Source organism: Mesoplodon mirus, assembly GCF_964341445.2.
Source record: "Mesoplodon mirus genome assembly, chromosome: 2".
Taxonomy (NCBI): domain Eukaryota; kingdom Metazoa; phylum Chordata; class Mammalia; order Artiodactyla; family Ziphiidae; genus Mesoplodon; species Mesoplodon mirus.
Genome location: NC_138977.1, coordinates 27474019 through 27489720, shown reverse-complemented (window position 1 = coordinate 27489720; position 15702 = coordinate 27474019). Strand labels below are relative to the sequence as shown.

Sequence of the window (15702 nt, the reverse complement as noted above, 5' to 3'; positions counted from 1 at the left end):
TAAATAAATATTATTTTAAAAAACCACCTGTCTTTAGACAAGACATGCATTCTGTAGCTCATAATATTGCATATACTTACTACTCTTCCTTGTAATCTCACAGTTCAACCTGTATTGTTTGGTCCCTGAAGTTATTTGAACTTGTGATCTCTATCCACAAATCTTCAAACACCAATGTCGTATCATACTTAGGATTGGAGATATAACACCACTGGCTCAAGTGAGATTTCTTATGTAATAGACAAATAAATGCACCTTGAGCTTCTATCCCCCATGAGATCTACCAGGTCTTCACATGGTCTGGATGCTGTTACTGACAATTGCAATTTCTCAAGAAGGAAATGATATAGAAAAAACCTTGAAAGGCATAATGGATTGGTAGAGAATAAACACAATATGAATAAATTCAATGAAGCAAATCAATGTGATCTTTACTGGCCAGCTGATTCTGAAAGCAAAGCTTTATATGGCCCTAAATTACATTTAATTCAAATTAACTTACCTTAGGAGTTTCAAACTAAATCTGTACTCTGGAATTGAATATTGGAAGAAAAATCAATTTCATCATATTGCTATTAAGACTCGTCCCCATCATCTGAAGAAAGTCATATCCCTTTATGTCACTCTTCAACTATTTTATACATATGTATTTGAAATTCAACTCTGATTTATCTTCATTCTATTTCATTTTGCCTGAAATTAGAAAGCTTATCTCCCTTTCCCTTTTTCATGTTTCTTATTTGTATTTTTCTTCCTTCTGGATTCAAACCCTTGGCTTTATTTCTTCCTTTGATAAGTGGACCTATTCATTAAATTATCCAAAACAATACTTTTACCTAGTGTGATAGAATCAGTCCAAATTATACTGTGTCTTTTCAATTACCTTTGCTTCAAGTGGTCCTTGGGCAACAAATTCAAAGAGCAGTGTGATCTAGAATCTCTATGCCCATCTCGTATTTAAGCGATATTACTAATGCCTTTGTCCTCATGGGTAATATGAGTCACAGAATTTGAAGCAAAATTGAATAATTGGTTTTAGACTAGGAACACCAACTTCTAAAGTATTTCAGTTACACAGAGATAGGCTTAAAGACCGATTACTGAGAAAATAACTTCATCTCCTTGGTTGGGATTAACGTCTTTACCGCAAACAACACACAATTAAAAATTATGACCACTAAGAATATTAAAGTGCTTTTACAATATATCATCCAGCACAGCTATACGTGTGGAAGCCTTAACTAATAGAAAAATTTAAGGTTCTAAAACTTTCTATTATTAAATAATATTTTTATTTCAAAATGAAATTTATTCTCAAATAAAACATTTTTAGTGAATAGGTAGTGTCCTCAGCATTAAAATCACTTTTCACTATTCCAAAACACTTAAAGTATTTAAAACATTAAACATAGTAATTTAGGTCTAATTAATGCCTCCAAATTTAATTTCACTATTCCGAACAAATGTACAATTAGAAACGTGGTTTCGAATTAGTTAGGACCTCCCATGACATTTCTTTGCAGGTACACGTAAAAACATTCTGAATTTTGGAATAATTCCTAAAATTATTTCTGTAGTTGGAAGAAATTATAAATAATGCTTAATTAGATTTTAATTAATCAAATTGAACTTAATTATTTAGACATGATCTGGTGTGATGTGGTCTGGTTAAGAACAAGTGACTCACTGAACTAAGAAAAGGCAATACAGTATGAAAGATAAAATACAATTTTGAAATTAATCAGAGATTATTCTGATAAAAAACAAACTCTTCCCTAAGTGTCCTTCAGATAAAATTCCTAGGGGCATACTCTTTAAGTGACTATCACAGATAAGCCTCTGAACAGCAACAAATTTTTGATTAGTTGAAAGAAAATAAAGACAATTGCACTGATATATTCCATTTCAGATGGGAAAATATGTGGGGACTTCCCTGGCAGTCCAGTGGTTTAGGACTCTGCACTTCTGCTGCAGGGGGCAAGGGGTCGATCCCTGGTTGGGGAACTAATTTCCCACATGCAGTGTGGTGGTGTGGCCAAAAAAAAAAAAAAGTGGCCAAAGAAAGACACAAATTTTCTCTTATGACACATTGTCTTGCTATCAAGTTATTCTAGTACTATTCACCTCTGACTACCTTGGACATCAAGACACTTCAGGGCTCTCCACTGTCTGTTATCTTTACATTCCCTTTATTTTGAGGACAAGAAATGTGTAGAGATTTTGCTGGGCCTCCCTTTCCCCAGACACACATGCACGTCTGCACAAAAGCTAAAATTAGTTGCATGAAGCAGTGCACAATCACTCATGTTTTAAATTGAATTTGGTAAAGAGCACTTGAATTCTTTTTTTTTTTTCTGTTTAAACTTAAATTATGAAAAAAAACATTCATGAGCAACTACCATTTAACAACTGAATATTTGTTTCCCATAAGAAAGAGCTCCCCGGGCCTCCCTGGTGGCGCAGTGGTTGAGAGTCCGCCTGCCGATGCAGGGGATACGGGTTCGTGCCCCGGTCTGGGAGGATCCCATATGCCGCGGAGCGGCTGGGCCCGTGAGCCATGGCCGCTGAGCCTGTGTGTCCGGAGCCTGTGCTCCGCAACGGGAGAGGCCACAAAAGTGAGAGGCCCGCGTACAGCAAAAAAAAAAAAAAAAAGAAAGAGCTCCCCAACCACTCATACTTTTTTTTTTTTTAAACAGTAGGGTCTAGAAAGCATGATTATAGTTCGATATGAAGTATGAGCCCTGGGTTGGTCTTTCATATATAATTGTTCAAGTAAATGACTGGAAATAAACTTGAGTAAACATTTGGATTTTTATTTGGATACTAAGATACTGAAAATAACACACATCAACAACAAAGAGCCTTATTTCACTTTTTTGAAGTGCACGTGGTATTATGGACAAAATGAATGCATTATTTTTTCGAGTTTTATAATCTTTAAGTGTCTCATAAATGGATGCAGAGAGTGATGAGTTAAACTCCTGTTCACAAACAGTATACAATATTTTGCATATATTGACTTTACTTAATTTTAAAGTTTTATTTCCAAAGTTAATGTTAAATGCCTGGTGCATATACTGTTATCAAGCAGTTACTCTCATTGTCGTCTCAGACATGCAAGCATTTTGCTAAATATAGATCTACAAGTATCACACTGCATATACTTCAGAAGTGGTCAAAACAAAGGAGGAGGCCGGGTAGTTTGAGTTCTTTCAAATCTTAATTCAAAACAGGAGATTTTCATCTATGTCTTCTGTAAAAAACAAAAACAAACATACTTTTAGAAAGTAGCCAGAGCAGTAATATAAACAATGTTAGAACTAGGGGATCAGAGAACTCATCAATAAGGAGGTATGAAGGTGGTTCTCAATCCTGGTAAGGCGTCAACATCACCTGTGAAGCTTTAAGAACTATATAACCTTGGGCCTCACTCCTGCCCCCCCAAATCAGCATCCCCATGGGTGGGCCAATGGCATGTATACATTTAGAAAGCTCTGCAGGTTGTTCTGATGTAGGGTTGAGAACCACTGATAGAGGAGGTTGAGGGGAAACCAGGCAAGAAGTGCCAAGTATACTAATCTGTAAGGGTTGCTAAAATATAACCCAAATAAATAAAAGTATAGTGCCAGTTATATCAAATTTCCAATCAAGTAATCGTAAAAGAACTTGTTGCCACACTAATGGAAGAAGACAGCATCCTCTGGGGGATATTAGACCACTCCTTAGTGTTGTGGCCCACCCTTACTCAATAATTCTTGAACAGATACCTAAAGCAGATTAATCTGAAGCATACTACCCTGTCTGGGACACCAAGTAGTTTTCCTGCCCAATGTAAGTTTTCTTCTTGCCCCAAGAGAGGGAAAGATTACAGACTTTTGCTGTATTTCTTGTAAGGTAGGGATAATAGTCTTCTTACTTATAAATTTACTCATATTTGCACTCATATGTTTTGTCTTCTTTTTTAAAATTTAATTTAATTAATTTATTTTTATACGGTAGGTTCTTATTAGTTAATCTACTTTATTCATATTAGTGTATATTTGTCAATCCCAATCTCCCAATTCATCCCACCACCACCACCTCCTCCTCCCCCCGGCCCTGCCACCACTTTCCCCCCTTGGTGTCCATACGTTTCTTCTCTACATCTGTGTCTCTATTTCTGCCCTGCAAACCGGTTCATCTGTACCATTTTTCTAGATTCCACATATATGCGTTAATATACGATATTTGTGTTTCTCTTTCTGACTTACTTCACTCTGTATGACAGTCTCTGGGTCCATCCACATCTCTACAAATGACCCAATTTCATTCCTTTTATGGCTGGGTAATATTCCATTGTATACATGTACCACATCTTTATCCATTCATCTGTCGATGGGTATTCAGGTTGCTTCCATGTCCTGGCTATTGTAAATAGTGCTGCAATGAACATTGGGGTGCATGTGTCTGTTTGAATTATGGTTTTCTCTGGGTATATGCCCAGTAGTGGGATTGCTGGGTCACATGGTAATTCTATTTTTAGTTTTTTAAGGGAACTCCATACTGTTCTCCATAGTGGCTGTATCAATTTACATTCCCACCAACAGTGCAAGAGGGTTCCCTTTTCTCCACAGCCTCTCCAGCATTTGTTGTTTGTAGATTTTCTGATGACAACCATGCTAACCAGTGTGAGGTGATACCTCAATGTAGTTTTGATTTGCATTTCTCTAATAATTTGTGATGTTAAGCAGCTTTTCATGTGCCTCTTGGCCATCTGTATGTCTTCTTTGGAGAAATGTCTATTTAGGTCTTCTGCCCAATTTTTTTTTGTTTACTTTTTTTTATTAGTTTCTGCTTTATTCTGCCCATTTTTTGATTGGATTGTTTGTTTTTTTTGATACTGAGCTGCATGAGCTCAATATCCACTTCTTTCCATTACTCTATGAGGTGGGTCAAAAAAGATGTTGCTGTGATATATGTCAGAGAGTGTTCTTCCTGTGTTTTCCTCTAAGAGTTTCATAGTGTCCAGTCTTATATTTAGGTCTTTAATCAATTTTCAGTTTATTTTTGTGTATGGTGTTAGGGAGTATTCTACTTTCATTCTTTTACATGTGGCCGTCCAGTTTTCCCAGCACCACTTATTGAAGAGACTGTCTTTTCTCCATTGTATATTCTTGCCTCCTTTGTCATAGATTAGTTGACCATAGGTGCATGGGTTTATCTCTGGGCTTTCTATCCTGTTCCATTGATCTATATCTCTGTTTTTGGGCCAGTACCATATTGTCTTGATTACTGTAGCTTTATAGTATAGCCTAAAGTCAGCGAGTCTGATTCCTCCAGCTCCATTTTTTTCCCCTCAAGATTGCTTTTGTGTCTCCATACAAATTTTTTTGCTCTAGTTCTGTAAAAAATGCCATTGGTAATTTGATAGGGATTGCATTGAATCTGTAGATTGCTTTGGGTAGAATAGTCATTTTCACAATATTGATTCTTCTTCCAGTCCAAGAACATGCTATATCTCTCTATCTGTTTGTGTTATCTTCGACTTCTTTCATCAGTGTCTTATAGTTTTTGGAGTACAGGTATTTTACCTCCTTAGGTAGGTTTATTCCTAGGTATTTTGTTCTTTTTGTTGCAATGGTGACTGGGATTGTTTCCTTAATTTCTCTTTCTGATCTTTTGTTGGTAGTGTATAGGAATGCAATGAAGAACCTTACCAAATTCATCAATCAGCTCTAGTAGTTTTCTGGTGGCATCTTTAGGATTTTCTATGTATAGTATCATGTCATCTGCAAACAGTGACAGTTTTACATCTTCTTTTCCAATTTGGATTCCTTTTATTTCTTTTTCTTCTCTGATTGCCATGGCTAGGACATCCAAAACTATGTTGAATAACAGTGGCGGGAGTGAACATCCTTGTCTTGTTCCTGATCTTAGAGGAAATGTTTTCAGTTTTTCACCATTGAGAATGATGTTTGCTGTGGGTTTGTCATATATGGCTTTTATTATGTTGAGGTAGGTTCCCTCTGTGCCCACTTTCTGGAGAGTTCTTATCATAAATGGGTGTTGAATTTTGTCGGCAGTTTTTTCTGCATCTATTGAGATGATCATATGGTTTTTATTCTTCAATTGGTTAATATGGTTTATCACATTGATTGATTTGCGTATATTGAAGAATCCTTGCATCCCTGGGATAAAACCTCCTTGATCATGGTGTATGAATCTTTTAATGTGCTGTTGGATTCCGTTTGCTAGTATGTTGTTGAGGATTTTTGCATCTATATTCATCAGTGATATTGGTCTGTAATTTTCTTTTTTTGTAGTATCTTTGTCTGGTTTTAATAGCAGGGTGATGGTGGCCTTGTAGAATGAGTTTGGGAGAGTTCCTTCCTCTGCAATTGTTTGGAACAGTTTGAGAAGGATGGGTGTTAGCTCTTCCCTAAATGTTTGATAGAATTCACCTGTGAAGTCATCTGGTCTTGGACTTTTGTTTGTTGGAAGATTTTTAATCACAGTTTCAATTTCATTACTTGTGATTGGTCGGTTCATGTGTTCTATTTCTTCCTGGTTCAGTATTGGAAGGTTATACCTTTCTAAGAATTTGTCCATTTCTTCCAGATTATCCATTTTATTAGCATAGAGTTGCCTGTAGTAGTCTGTTATGATGCTTTGTATTTTTGCAGTGTCCGTTGTAACTTCTCCTTTTTCATTTCTAATTTCATTGATTTGAGTCCTCCCCCTCTTTTTCTTGATAAGTCTGGCTAAAGGTTTATCAATTTTGTTTATCTTCTCAAAAAATCATCTTTTAGTTTTATTGATCTTTGCTATTGTTTTCTTTGTTTCTATTTCATTTATTTCTGCTCTAATCCTTATGATTTCTTTCCTTCTACTAACTTTGGGTTTTGTGTGTTCTTCTTTCTCTAATTGCTTTAGGTGTAAAGTTAGATTGTTTATTTGAGATTTTTCTTGTTTCTTGAGGTAGGTTTGTATTGCTATAAACTTCCTTCTTAGAACTGGTTTTGCTGCATCCCAAAAGTTTTGGATCATCGCGTTTTTGTTGTCATTTGTGTCTAGGTATTTTTTGACTTCCTCTTTGATTTCTTCAGTTATCTCTTGGTTATTTAGTAATGTATTGTTTAACGTCCATGTGTTTGGGTTTGTTATGTTTTTTTCCCTGTAATTGATTTCTAATCTCATAGTGTTGTCATCAGAAAAGATGCTTGATATGATTTCAATTTTCTTAAATTTACTGAGGCTTGATTTGTAACCCAAGATGTGACTTATCCTGGAGAATGTTCCACGTGCACTTGAGAAGAAAATGTAATCTGTTGTTTTTGGGTGGAATCTCCTATAAATATCAATTAAATCTATCTCATCTATTGTGTCATTTTAAGCTTCTGTTTCCTTATTTATTTTCGTTTTGGATGATCTGTCCATTGGTGAACGTGGGGTGTTAAAGTTCCCTACTGCTATTTTGTTACTGTCGATTTCCCCTTTTATGGCTGTTAGCATTTGCCTTATGTATTGAGGTGCTCCTATCTTGCGTGCATAAATATTTATAATTGTTTTATCTTCTTCTTGGATTGACCCCTTGATCATTACATAGTGTCCTTCTTTGTCTCTTGTAATAGTCTTTATTTTAAAGTTTAACTTTTCTGATATGAGAATTGCTACTCCAGCTTTCTTTTGATTTCCATTTGCATGGAATATCTTTTTCCATCCCCTCACTTTCCATCTGTACGTGTCCCTATGTATGAAGTGGGTCTCTTGTAGACAGCATATATATGGGTCTTGCTTTTGTATCCATCAGCCAGTCTATGTCTTTTGTTTGGAGCATTTAATCCATTTACATTTAAGCTAATTATCAATATGTATGTTCCTATTACCATTTTCTTAATTGTTTTGCCTTTGTTATTGTAGGTCTTTTCCTTCTCTTGTGTTTCCTGCCTAGAGAAGTTCCTTTAGCATTTGTTGTAGAGCTGGTCTGTTGGTGCTGAATTGTCTTAGCTTTTGCTTGTCTGTAAAATTTTGATTTCTCCATCGAATCTGAATGAGATCCTTGCCGGCTAGAGTAATCTTGGTTGTAGGTTTTTCCCTTTCATCACTTTAAATATATCGTGCCACTCCCTTCTGGCTTGTAGAGTTTCTGCTGAGAAATCAGTTATTAACCTTATGTGCATTCTCTTGTATGTTATTTGTCATTTTTCCCTTGTTGCTTTTAATAATTTTTCTGTCTTTAATTTTTGTCAGTTCGATTGCTATGTGTCTTGGCATGTTTCTCCTTGGATTTATCCTGTATGGGACTCTCTGCACTTCCTGGACTTGGGTGGCTATTTCCTTTCCCATGTTAGGGAAGTTTTCAACTATAATCTCTTCAAATACTTTCTCAGGTCCTCTCTCTCTCTCTCTCTTGTCTCCTTCTGAGACCCCTATAATGCAAATGTTGGTGTGTTTAATGTTGTCCCAGAGGTCTCTTAGGCTGTCTTCATTTCTTTTCATTCTTTTTTCTTTATTCTGTTCCGCAGCAGTGAATTCCACCATTCTGCCTTCCAGGTCACTTATCCGTTATTCTGCCTCAGTTATTCTGCTATTGATTCCTTCTAGTGTATTTTTCATTTCAGTTATTGTATTGTTCATCTCCATTTGTTTGTTCTTTAATTTTTCTAGGTGTTTGTTCTTTAATTCTTCTAGGTCTTTGTTAAACATTTCTTTCATCTTCTCAATCTTTGCCTCCATTCTTTTTCCGAGGTCCTGGATCATCTTTACTATCATTATTCTGAATTCTTTTTCTGGAAGGTTGCCTATCTCCACTTCATTTAGTTGTTTTTTGGGGGGTTTATCTTGTTTATTCATCTGGTACATAGTCCTCTGACTTTTCATTTTGTCTATCTTTCTGTGAATGTGATATTCATTCCACAGGCTGCAGGACTGTAGTTCTTCTTGCTTCTACTGTCTGCCCTCTGGTTGATGAGGCTACCTAAGAGGCTTGTGCAAGCTTCCTAATGGGAGGGACTGGTGGTAGGTAGAGCTGGGTGTTGCTCTGGTGGGCAGAGCTCAGAAAAACTTTAATCTGATTGTCTGCTGATGGGTGGGGCTGAGTTCCCTCCCTGTTGGTTGTTTGGCCTGAGGTGACCCTGCACTGGAGGCTACAGGCCATTTGGTGGGGCTAATAGCAGACTCTGGGAGGGCTCATGCCAAGGAGTACTTCCCAGAACTTCTGCTGCCAGTGTCCTTGTCCCTGTGGTGAGCCACCACCACCCCCACCTCTGCAGAAGACCCTCCAACACTAGCAAGTAGGTCTGGTTCAGTCTCCTATGGGGTCACTGCTCCTTCCCCTGGGTCCCGATATGCACACTACTTTGTGCGTGCCCTCCAAGAGTGGAGTCTCTGTTTCCCCCACACCTGTCAAAGTCCTGCAATCAAATCCCACTAGCCTTCAAAGTCTGATTCTCTGGGAATTCCTCCTCCTGTTGCTGGACCCCCAGGTTGGGAAGCCTGACGTGAGGCTCAGCACCTTCACTCAAGTGGGTGGACTTCTGTGGTATAAGTGCTCTCCAGTTTGAGTCACCCACCCGGCAGTTATGGGATTTGATTTTATCATGATTGTGCCCCTGCTACTGTCTCATTGCAGCTTCTCCTTTGTCTATGGATGTAGGGTATCTTTTTTGGTGAGTTCCAGTGCCTTCCTGTTGATGACTGTTCAGCAGTTAGTTGTGATTCCAGTGCTCTTGCATGAGGGAGTGAGTGCATATCCTTCTACTCCGCCATCTTGCTGTCTTCTTTCTGTTCAGATGAGAGATGTCCCTCCTGTTGACTTGGAGGCTAATCCTCTGCCTGTGCTCAGGATCGCTTCTGATCTCAGAATTCTCCCCTATTTTCCTCTTTTTTTCTTATATCCTCAATCTTTCCTTTTTTTTTTTTTACTGGGCCCTTCCCATTAATGTTTAAATATGCTGTATATCCAGCCTTGAGAACGGTGCCTGGTACTATGTCGACCACCAGTAAAGACTTGTTGAAGGAAAGAATGCATGAATAAATGATACATTTATTCTGCTTCTGTTCTTGTGTTTTCTGTCTCAGTGGAATGTACCTCTCCTTACCCTGCCTGGCCTGTGCCAGGAACCTAGTCATTGTACTTCTCTTCCTCTCAACCTAACTGCCTGCTTCCTGCCTCTATGTATTTCCTATGAAACACTGTCTTATTATTTCTGCATACTGTACATCTTGAATATGTTTATATTCTCAACTATATCTTGAATATGTTGATATTTTAAAATATATTTGAATATGTTTACTTTTCTTTTTCCCTACTATAATTGCCCTAATTCAGGTTCTCATCAACTTTTGCCTGGATTCACCACAACAGTTCTCTGGCTTATCCACAATGTAACCAAAAGAATCTTTCTTAAGTACAAATCCAGTGAAATCACTCCCTTGTTAACAACCCTTTGGGGATCCTCCAGTACTGTGAGGATGATGTCTTTAACTGGCTTAGTAGGACCTGCATGATGTGACTCGTTTCCCCTGTTCATCTAGCTTAGAAGGTTTTCCTAAAGATTAATGTGGATATATGTTAATCCACAGTATGTCATAGGCACTAAATAAATAAGACTCCTTCACCTCGTAATTGAATCCCATTTTTACACACAAGGAAAATGAGACTTGCTAAGGATATGTGGCGTGCCCTAATTCGCATAGCTAGTTAATAACAGAGCTAGAATATTTGAGCACATCTAGTTCAGAGCAAAGGAGCTTAAAATTCAGGACAGCACTGGCTACAATTTATCTTGTCCTGTGGATTTCTCCGTCCTGCGGGAATACATTTGTATGCTTACAAATAGACATTTTTTTTCTTTGCCTAGCTGAATCCCAAAGCAGTAACTTGTTTACATGTCCTGACTGTATATTTAATATCTGCTTTATTGGCTTATTGTGTGATAATTCTTTCCCTTCTTCAAAATGTAATCATGGCCAAACCACAGTGAACAAACAAGAACATTAGGAGCTTTGCGAGTCACAGAACTTCAAGCCCTTCCTGCCTCTCACAGACAACCACCCAGCACAGGGCCTGAGTAGGCCCATATGCTGAAGAGCTGCCAGAAATTTCGAAAGGAACAGTGAAGTGCAACTGGTTTCCTTAAATGGTCTCTCTTTAAATTTGCCTTTGGATCACTCCTTTAAAATCACATGCCATATAAAAGGGCATACATAAACATGTCCTGTCCCAGCTAGTTTTTTTCTTGATAATGGTGGAGGGGAGGGGTCGGGGCAGCTGTCCTTGGGTACATTTTATCTTTTCAACATGGGAATTGGAAAAAACATTGTTAGCCATTTTTAGGGATGTATATGAATTTGTAAGTACTGTGCTTATAGAATAGGTGTTAGAAAGGAAATGGGCATTATTTGCATGAGACTGGGTCTTAATTGCCTGTTAATGTCCTATTGATGTTAATAGGGTGTAAATAGTATGTGGTCCACAGTCTCCACTCTGGCCCCCAATGATCCCCATCTCCTGTGGTCTCCCCCCACATTGTAGCAGGGTTAGACTGTGTGACAAACAGAATATGGCAGAAATATGTCACTTCTGAGATTAGTCCTACAGGGAACTGCGGCTTCTGTCTTGGACTCTCTCTCTCTCTTTCTATCTCTGACTCTGATCACTTGCTCTGGAGGAAACCAGATACCATGTTATGAGCAGCACTGTGCAAAGGACCACATGGTGAGGAACTGAAGCCTCCTACCAATAGCCATGTAAGTGAGCTTAGAGCAGATCCTAAAGCAGATCCATACAGGTAAGGTCCTCCTGGATTCCTGATTCTCAGAAACTGTGAGAGAGATTTTAAGCTTCTAATCTTTAGGGTAATTTGTTGTGCAGAAATAGGCAACTAATACACAGAACTAGGTGCTTACAAAAATATTCATTCTTTGCTCATTGCAGTTGTACTTATTTCACAGAATAACATTGTAGAGGAAAAAGACCTTTTCTGCTTATCTATTTATCAATAAATAACTAAATCCTCATATTCCAACTCTTTCTTTCCAATTTCAAGCCATCATACATAGGCTTAAAGAATGTTTTTAGAGTGAAGTTCACACAAGTTACCTCTTTTGGGGAAACTCTGACCTTTGATGAACTTACTTTTCTTTATTTCTTGGCTGCATAGTCATCCTACATATACGTATGTCGTGAACACAGGCATATACGTATGTCGTGAACTCAAACCTCTGCTTTAGAGATTTGATGTTCATTGTTGATTTACATTCTGTGAGCAGTTTTGATTGCTCATTTTTTGAACACCTTTCATATCTCGATTATTAAAAACAGCCTTGCTCATAAAAGTCAACTGTAACTTAGGAAAAGAAAAGGAAGTCCATTAAGACATAACCTAGCACAACAAATGTCTAAATTAAAATTCCTGCGCTGCAGGAGGAATTCCTTTTGGATTAAAGGAATAACACCTGGGCACAACTGGTGGAAATCTTTAGTGTGTTGGAAATAAATTCTAAGATTCTTCTGGCATCTCCCATTTTCAGAATCAAGCTTGCTGTTTTACTCTTCACGTATGATTTTTTAAAGTTTGGCCCAATACTCAGGTTAAGGAAGGAAGTAAAGTCCTTCCTTCCTTCTGTAGAAAGGTAGCCTTCGGAGATTAGGCTCAGCTCTCTGGACTCACATCACTTTCTTAGGCTTAGCCAATTTCTGAGACCTCAGTGCAGTTACCCCTTAAATATTCACCCTTGCTACACGTTGAAGCAGAGATCATAAAGGGAGTAAGAAATAACCTTGCAGTCTGCCACCTTGTGGTCTCTAGGTTTCAATTTGAACACACGGCAAGACCTGTCTATGAGGGCTGCAGGGCTTAGGGCTTATCTGGAGAAGAGGACACCCCTCTCCCTGGGCTGATGATGAATTTACCTTCTTTAATTTCAAAGCAGTGACCCCACTCCTCCAGGGTGATGTGTTTATCCTTGTTGGGGTCACACTCTTCAAAGAAGCGCGTTATGCAGTGTTCCAAGGGCACCAGAGATGCCCGCAGAGGAGCGAGCTCAGAGTGGGTCAAAACTCTGCAATGAGATAAATGGCAGCCAATTAACTGGGTTACTAACTTGTGTCTGAAGAGCTAACTCTTACGATCACCAAGGGCATTTTTCTTCCCCAAGGCTGCTGAGGACGGCAACTAAGTAGTGCGTTCATGAAAAGCTACAAACGAAATAAACGATTTGTGGATAAGACAGACAGCTTTGGGGATGTCAATTCATAAGGTTTCCTTCTTCCCTAGGAACTATCCTCCCTCCACCTTAAATTTATAGGGCTGCATCCCAACAATCATGTTTATACAACCTGGCTCTTACCACCAGCCGTACAGGATCATTCCAGACGTAGTTGCTTAATCCAACTGGGGCCAATCAGATTAGCTTCAGGATTTAGGATCAAGAATAAGAAAGGGTGGGTAGAGCCTCTCGGGAGGCTGGACCCTAACATGTAAACGTGGGAGCTTGTGGAATTGTGGCCATATTCTGTTATGTTCAAAGCAGCACTTTTCTTTTTTTCTTAAATTTTTTTGGATGTGGATCATTTTTAAAGTCTTTATTGAATTTGTTACAATATTGCTTCTGTTGTATGTTTTGGTTTTTTGGCCACGAGGCATGTGGGATCTTAGCTCCCTGACCAGGGATCAAACCCACAACCCCTGCATTGGAAGGCGAAATCTTAACCACTGGACAGCCAGGGAAGTCCCTCAAAGCAGCTTTGTGTTTAGACTCATAACCGTATTTGTTTGACATTTCTGTGTTCTAAAATGGAACTGGGAAGTTTCCTAAGTCTGTTTAGAATCCTTGGGTATAGATAACTAGACGTTATATCAGGGAGATGACCTAGTTAATGGGAAGGTGGAAAGTTTTTACCTGTCCCTAGGATGTTGATCCAGTTCACTAAACTGCCAGTGTACAGGATACACATACATGTGGTAGTTTTTCTTAAAGTCTCTTAAGAGAAGGTCAATTGAGTGGTCCCCAGCCAGGAGTCTCTTTTCATCCAGGTAAATTTTCTTGACCTGAGATTAGGAAGGAGATGATCATTAGAGAATCAGACAAGTGTGATGGAATTATCACTTGCTAAACTTTACTTGAAGAGTATTCCTAACATGACAGAGGAAAACAAACCCAGAACGTTATTTGAGAACAAATTACATGCCTTCTAATCAACACCACAGCTTTCTGCATAGAATAATAGCTAACATTTAAAAAACCCTAGGGTTTTCAGAAGAAATTTAAGACTTTTTTTGATCTTTTAACCAAGTGATATTCCTCACATTTCTTAAAACTATGAAAAGGTTTTAATGAAAAGGGCTGAACTGACCTAGACAAAATTGTTCATTTGTTGGTGGAAAGTTCTGTTCTTCCCCACTGGCATATTCCATTCTTTTTTTTTTTTTTAAGATTTATTATTAATTAATTAATTAATTAAACTTATTTTTGGCTGCATCGGGTCTTAGTTGAGGCACGTGGGTTCTTCGTTGTGGTACGCAGGCTTCTCTCTAGCTGTGGCGTGGGCTCTGCAGCTGTGGCGTGCCAGTTCCGGGCGCGTGGGCTCTGTAGTTTGCGGCACTCGGGCTCTAGCTGAGGTGTGTGAGCTCAGTAGTTGTGGCGCGCGGGCTTAGTTGCCCCGCGACATGTGGGATCTTAGTTCCCCGACCAGGGATCAAACCTGCGTCCCCTGCATTGGAAGACGGATTCTTTACCCCTGGACCACCGGGGAAGTCCTGGCATACTCCATTCTTAATCCTTTATGTATTTCCATCCAGTGCCTGCTGCGGCTCAGGTTAGCCCTGGCGTGATGCTGCTTGGCAGCCCCATTGAAATTTCCCTGTTTTGTATCTAATGCTCTCAAGGCTGTCTGTGGCAATGTGTAGTTAAAGAGAGAGGATAGAAATCATTTAGGGGCAATGCATATAAAACTACCAGCTTGCGACGTTACCTGTTAGAGCACTGAGTAACTGGAAGCCATCAGAACAGAACTTCTACTTGTTCCCATGAATACATCTACCAATTTCCCTCCTTGTCACCATGCATGAAATTCCTTCATTCCTCATCTACTAAGCCCAGCCGCTCACTGGTGCTCAGAAGCTCACCCCTTCTCATCTACTCAAGAATACCCTGTGGCAGTTGGGCACCCTTCCTTCTTTACTGGATTATTTCCAGAGGCATACAAACACCCTCTATCACCTCCCGCTGGTAGATAGGACCCTTGAACTCATATTCCTCTCCACCTGCCACCCATTTCACTTTTCCCCTTTACAACAAAATGTCTTCTATACTTGCTGCTTTTACATCATTCCTCCTATTCTCTTTTGAACCCTATCTATTCAGGCTTTTCTCTTGCAAAAACAGCTCCTGTCAAGGTCAACTATGACTGTCCAGTGCCAAATCCGGGGCCAACTCTCAGTCCTCATCTTAACCGCCTGTAAACAGCATTTGACACAGTTAATGCACACCCTCCTACATGTTTTATTTTTCTCTTTATAGCATGTTTCATCCCACCTGACATAACATATTTGCATAAATGTTTATCTGCATATATTTGTACATTTGCTTGTATGTTCATATTTGCATACATGTGTATATAAGTATATATCGTCTCTTTGCCTAGAATGTAGGCTCATGAAGGCAGAGATTTTTCTTTGGTCCCTTGCTGTATTTCCAGCATGTAAATCAATTCCAGGT

The 15702-nt window shown here is 38.8% G+C and overlaps 1 protein-coding gene across 2 annotated transcripts in view; it reads right to left on the bottom strand.

The window, feature by feature from the left end:
• Positions 1-2792: 2792 nt before the first annotated feature.
• SPARCL1 (SPARC like 1) overlaps positions 2793-15702 on the bottom strand; it is a 45707-nt gene continuing 32797 nt past the window's right edge. For both annotated transcript variants that reach the window (XM_082611641.1, XM_082611642.1), the window contains exons 9-11: positions 13885-14033; positions 12896-13044; positions 2793-3253 (exon numbers count right to left, since the gene is read on the bottom strand). In XM_082611641.1, the coding sequence (XP_082467767.1) occupies positions 3225-3253; positions 12896-13044; positions 13885-14033 (327 nt within the window). In that variant the 3' untranslated portion in view covers positions 2793-3224. The remainder of the gene's footprint in view (positions 3254-12895; positions 13045-13884; positions 14034-15702) is intronic.